A 6,000-nucleotide genomic window follows, 5' to 3' on the forward strand; every position below is an offset into this window, starting at 1 on the left:
TAACCCGTGCGAACGGGAGAGTAAAAAGCTCAATAAATATATATATATATATATATATATATATATATATATATATATATAAAATGTTGTCTCTGCGCGCCCTCTGGCGACATCAGTTTAAAATGTGGCGTACACACAGACAATGTGAGGTGAAAAAAATGCTGTCTATAAATTAAACTTAATAGCAAATAGCAATGGAAAAGATAACGTATGACTGTTTTGCTGAGACACTGTAATTAATCAACTGTAGCCTATAAAATTACGAAAAATACAGTGCGTGTGCATAATTATTATGCAAGTTGGTATTCTGATCATATTTTTCTTTCCCAAGCACATTTGACCAAACCACATCAATCTTAATAACTACTAATAATTTTGTATTTAATCATTTATAAGCGATATGTAATTGTCCACAAACGCATTATATTCAGTGCATAATTATTAAGCAGGTTTTCTTTTACAGATAAAATGAGCCAAAAAAGAGATTTAACTTAGACTGGAAAGTCAAAAATAATTAAACGCCCATGAGAAATTCAAAATTAATACAATACAGAAATTGCAAAGCTAAGGCGTGACCATTGGACAACATAATGCTAAAACCAGTTTTAGAAGATAAGACACGTTAACTGCAAAATAATTAAGAATTAAGGTGAAGATTAGGTGTAATCCATCAAGAACCATTTAGTCTCCAGCGCCACCATTTTCCAGAACTGCAACCTACCTGGAGTCTCCAGAAGTGCAACGTGTCAGGTTCTCTTAGAGACTTCGGTTAGAAGACATGAAGACTGATTTGTATTGGCTTTATACACCGATAAGTTGAGAGAGACTCTTGAAGGACCAGCACTATATCCTCAAGTACCACTATGTGAAGAATTTATCTTCAAGAATCTGCAGAAAGATTTGGGAATTCATTTTTAGTCCATCTCCTATCCCGAAAAGTCTGTCTTGCAGAAATTGACTAAAATGAATTCCCAAAACTCACTGCCAGATTCTTGAAGATAAATTCTTCAAACAGTGGTACAAGAGGATGTGCTGCTGGTCCTTCAAGAGTCACTCTCAACTTATCTGCCTATAAAGCCTATTAAAAAAAATCAGTCTTCATGTAATTCACAACACTTCAGCATGTGATTCTTATTCAGTGAGGGACATTTTTTAGGATTCTTTACCCAAGCAAAGTGAGAACCTGACACCTTGTCCTTCTGGAGACTGCAGGTAGGTTGCAGAAATGGTGGCGCTGGAGACTAAAGAACACCATACGTGCCTAAACGTAATGAGACTTTCAAGATACAGAGCTATTCGTGATCAATAATGAAAAAAAGACAATTCATTCCTTTTAGCTCTGTGAACCGAAAAAAAATATTTATTTTTAATTGACAATGTCGGACATAACTGCAACTTTTAATTAAAATCAGTGAATGCTAATGATTACAATTCTGTCATTAATATTTTAATGAAATTTCTTTTTTTTTGTGCTGGCAGCTGTTTTAAAGCACTGTAAAAAGTTAAAATCATGTCAAAGTAATTTGTCAACAATTCTGTTGTTTTCTGTTTCCTCTGTGTTTTTTGTTGACAGCCATTAGCCTATAATAAGAGACTGAACATTGAATCAGTGATCTGAAAGTGACTGCAGTTTTATGAAGCGCTTGCAGAATGAGACTGATCCTCATTCTCTCATGATAAGAGTAACGTTACAAATCATCTGTTATTTAGATTTTAATTCCATTGAGTGAATGTGAACTTCCCACATCAGAGTGAATATGTTTAACACAAGTTAACATGTTTATTACATGCATTTATTTAGTGGTTCATTGACTGTGACCTGCTAGAACTGCATGTTTAAACACTCTCTAAATATATTAGAGCTGTCAGCACTAAATAATGACAAAATTCACATTCAACTCTTTAGTTTTGTGAGGTAAAGAAAATGCAATGAATTTCTATTTTAAAAAAATGTCAGGTATTTAACAAATAATGTGCATCATTGCAACTGATTACTAACTATTACAATTGTGTTGCTAATGTTTAGAGTAAAGAGGTTAAGGCAAAATCTAAAACATGACAATGATATTTTGAAAATATCTCTTACAATATTTGCAGAATTTATGTACCATCTATATTTTTAGGTCACAAAGTGTCACGGCTGAACAAAAACCATATGAATCAACATCATCTTTATAATAAAAACTAGCCCAAATCCCAGCATAGAGAGGCTGAGTGAATGTGGTCTGGACTCTGTGAATGAGGGTCATTGTGTCAGAGACGCTGTAGAAGGACAGAGTTCCTGCACCGTGATCCACATACACCCCTATTCTAGAGGAGCTGGAGACAACAGGGAGTTTAATCTGCTTGTTATTGTGCCAGAATGAGCAGCTGGAGTCAGAGCAGTACAAACTCCAGGACTGATCATTACGTCCAAACCTACAGTCTTTTCCCCATCCCTTCCTGCTGATGCTCTTATATGACACTGATATACCCATCTCACAACTCCACTCCACCTCCCAGTAACAGCGTCCACACACACTCTCTCTACACAACACCTGTGACCAGCGATCAAATCTGTCTGGATGATCAGGATATGGCTGTTTCTCACGAGTGAATTTAATCACTCTGTTCTCTTCAGGCAGTAACAGGTTTTTATTCACTGTATTTTGATCCAAAGTGAGCTGACGGGAATCTGATGAAGATAAAACACAATATGCATCTATCAAGTAATAAATGACTTTCAATCATCAAAACACAACATAATTTATTCTATTGAGGTTTTTACATATGTATGGAAAGCACCAGTTATAAACATCAGGAAAAAAAAACTTCATAATATCTGCCTCACTGTTATCAACATATCTTCCTATAGTTGGTTGAAAATGTATAATTAAAAAGTCAATTTACATTTTCTATTAGTTTTTTAGTTCTGTTGAAATGTTTTAGAGATCTTTTAACAGCTCGATCACAGACAGTAACATTTAGCTAAAAATGCTTAATATATTTATGAATATTTATAGATAAATTTTAACTACAGTACTGTGTTGTTCTTAATAAGAACTAAAGTCTGTCTCTTTATGTACATGTATGATTATAGAGACTTACACTGGAGGAACTCCTCGTGGGTCTCGGGATCAGATGTGATGATCTTAATGTTTCTTACTATTTAAACCAACAGATATTTGTATTGTCAATATTGTATAATAATATCAAATAATTAGAATTCAATTGAAATTATATCTAAAACATTCATTTTATCATCCAATATCTATTTCGACATCATATGAAGCATGTCAGGAAATTTTAAGCTCACCTCTACCAGATAACATTTCTATCTCCTCTCGGCAGAAATGCTCCAGTTTTTCTCTCAGATGAGACACAGATTTTTCAACATCATCAAAAGTGAGATGAGAACTGACAGTGATGCTGGGTGAGTCTAATCCAGGAGGAACAGAGAGAGACTGGAAACTCTACACGGATACAAAGACACAAGAGAAACACTAACTAAAGACAGAAACATTTGATAGAAACACAATCTCTGTACAACATACTCTTTCCTTCCTAAAGACCGCTGTCCTGTTCATCAGATCTCTGTTACCTGGAGGAAATGGATGTGATGGTCTGTGTGTGAAAGCTGCTCCAGCTCAGCGTTTCTACTACTCAGATCTTCAATCTCCTGCTCCAGTCGCTTCAGTTGTTCTTCAGCTCGACTCACTGCAGCCTTTTCCTGATCTCTGATCAGCTGTGTCACCTCAGAGCGGCTTTTCTCAATGGAGCGAATCAGCTCAGTAAAGATCCTCTCACTGTCCTTCACTGCTGCCTGTGCAGAGCGCTGTTAGGACACACAGAGAGAGAAGCTTCAGAATCAGTCCATTCACTCAGCTCTTACTGCTGCCTCACAGCCTGTTCCCCACAGTGGGCTTCAGTAGGACTGAAAGAGCTCCATCAATGGCTCCTCACTGACTGACTGGAGCAGAGTCTTAACTGAGTCTGAAACAGCTCTTCAGCAGCCAGCAGTTGTTCTTCTGCTCAAAACTCACCTTGTGAGACTCTACAGCCTCTTTCAGCTCCTCAAGCTCCTTCTGTCTCTCCTGGATTCCCTGCTGGTTTGTTCTCTGGGTCTCCTCCAGATGTCTCTATATAGTAGTCAACATACAATTCATTAGTCCTTCTAGAGAATGTCATAAAAGAGCAAATAAGTGGAGAAACTATATTATCTCTCCCTATTAAGAACTGTTATTATGAAGAGACATAATTATTATGAACAGACGAGTTATACCTGTTTCTCAGTCCTCTCTGCAGCAGCTGATACAGTGTTGTGGTCTTTGTGTTCATCTACCATACACATATAACATAAACAGCTCTGGTCTGTACGACAGAAAATCTCCAGCAGTTTATCATGTTGAGGACAGATCATCTCCTGTAGTTGTCCAGGGGCATCTGTCATTTTGTGTCGCTTTCCAAAGTGAAATTCTTCATGACATTCAAAATGGGTTTGACAGTAAGATTCCAGACACACCAGACAGGACTTGATGGCTTTGTTTTTGTCCCCAGTGCAGACGTCACACTCCACATCTCCAGATCCAGAGTAACATTGAGCCGGACGAGCAGCTTGTAGTTTTATCTTCTTGAGTTTCTCCAGCACTTCAGCCAGCATGGTGTTTTTACCTAAACCAGGTCTTGGAGTGAAGGTCTGTCTGCACTGAGAACAGCTGTAGACTCTCTTCTGATCCCAGCAGCCTGTAATACAGCTCATACAGTAACTGTGTCCACAGGCGAGGGAAACTGCATCTTTCAGTAGATTCAGACAGATTGAACAGCTGAATTGATCCTGAGCCCCTGAAATGCTGGATTCTGCCATTGTCCTGCACGCACTCACAGGTAGAGAGACAATCACAACAGTTCGACAGCAGTTTAGTTTCGATTTCTCTGAACTGAAACATTTCCTGGTTCCTAAACACGTCATTTAACGAACACGGCCACTAGATAGGGAAACTCACTACAAAAGATACATGGAAATATTTTTATATTGTATATTAAAAATCTGTTGTTTATGTTGATAAACCATCTCATAATTGATGGACAATTATGCCCGTGAAAAGACATCAGTAACCCGGCGCCAAGAAAAGAAAAAAAAAGATGAAAACAAAGCCACGTCACTTTCAGGTAGGCTACATTCATAATCAAAGAAGTATTAAGATAATATATATATATATATATATATATATATATATTGTGGTTATAAACACAGACCTAAGCCAACAACAGCCTTTAAAATGACTAAAAATGCATTATATGAAAACAATGAGGCAACCCTGCTGGAAAAAAACAATATAGACCATCACAGAAAATTCTAACACCATCACAAATGAATCACAAATAAATCCCAAATGCCATTACAAACCATCAACTTTTAACCATTAAAACCATAAAAAAATGGGTTTCTGTAGTGTGTTTTGGGACATATTCCATTAGGATGTATTGGTTTTAAGAAGCCACCAATAGAAGGTGACCAATTACCAATAGAGACCAACAGGGTCCATTACAGTTTCCATTAAAACCAGTAAAACCATTACTAATTTTGGGATGGTGTCTATTGTTTTTTTTTTCAACATTACATGTTATTACAAATGCCTGCAAAGGGAGCCAAAGGCCTGGTCATTGCTGCTGTTACACTTACAGTATGATCAAGTCCTTGTTTAATAGGCTATTGAACAAACATTTAATTCAAATATCCACTTAATCTTTAATTTCTGGCCACCTTTTTGCTATAGATGACACAGCCTCTATAATTTCTTCAACAAAAAACATGTGGACATCACAACCCTTACAAAAATTAACCATGGTTTTCGTAGTAAAACTCTATTCTTTATCTATTCTCTATTTAATGCTCTATTTCCTTTTGCGTAATTTCTGAATGCTTGAGACCATAAATCAATCAGACAACTGTATTACTGCCATAGGTAACTGTCTAGAGCTACAATTGTAATTTGTAACTAATACAATTTAATTACTATT

General features: G+C 36.6%; 1 protein-coding gene across 1 annotated transcript; it reads right to left on the reverse strand.

The window, feature by feature from the left end:
* Positions 1 to 1,343: 1,343 nt before the first annotated feature.
* On the reverse strand, positions 1,344 to 4,915 carry LOC306881168 (tripartite motif-containing protein 16-like protein). Its single transcript, XM_079435098.1, has 6 exons — positions 4,262 to 4,915; positions 4,023 to 4,118; positions 3,581 to 3,814; positions 3,296 to 3,452; positions 3,088 to 3,144; positions 1,344 to 2,674 (listed from the first exon to the last, which is right to left on the reverse strand). Exons 1-6 carry the CDS (start codon positions 4,841 to 4,843, stop codon positions 2,112 to 2,114), a joined length of 1,689 nt encoding a protein of 562 aa, XP_079291224.1. The 5' UTR covers positions 4,844 to 4,915; the 3' UTR covers positions 1,344 to 2,111.
* Positions 4,916 to 6,000: the final 1,085 nt, after the last annotated feature.

This window comes from Barbus barbus (assembly GCF_936440315.1).
Source record: "Barbus barbus genome assembly, chromosome: 15".
Lineage (NCBI taxonomy): Eukaryota > Metazoa > Chordata > Actinopteri > Cypriniformes > Cyprinidae > Barbus > Barbus barbus.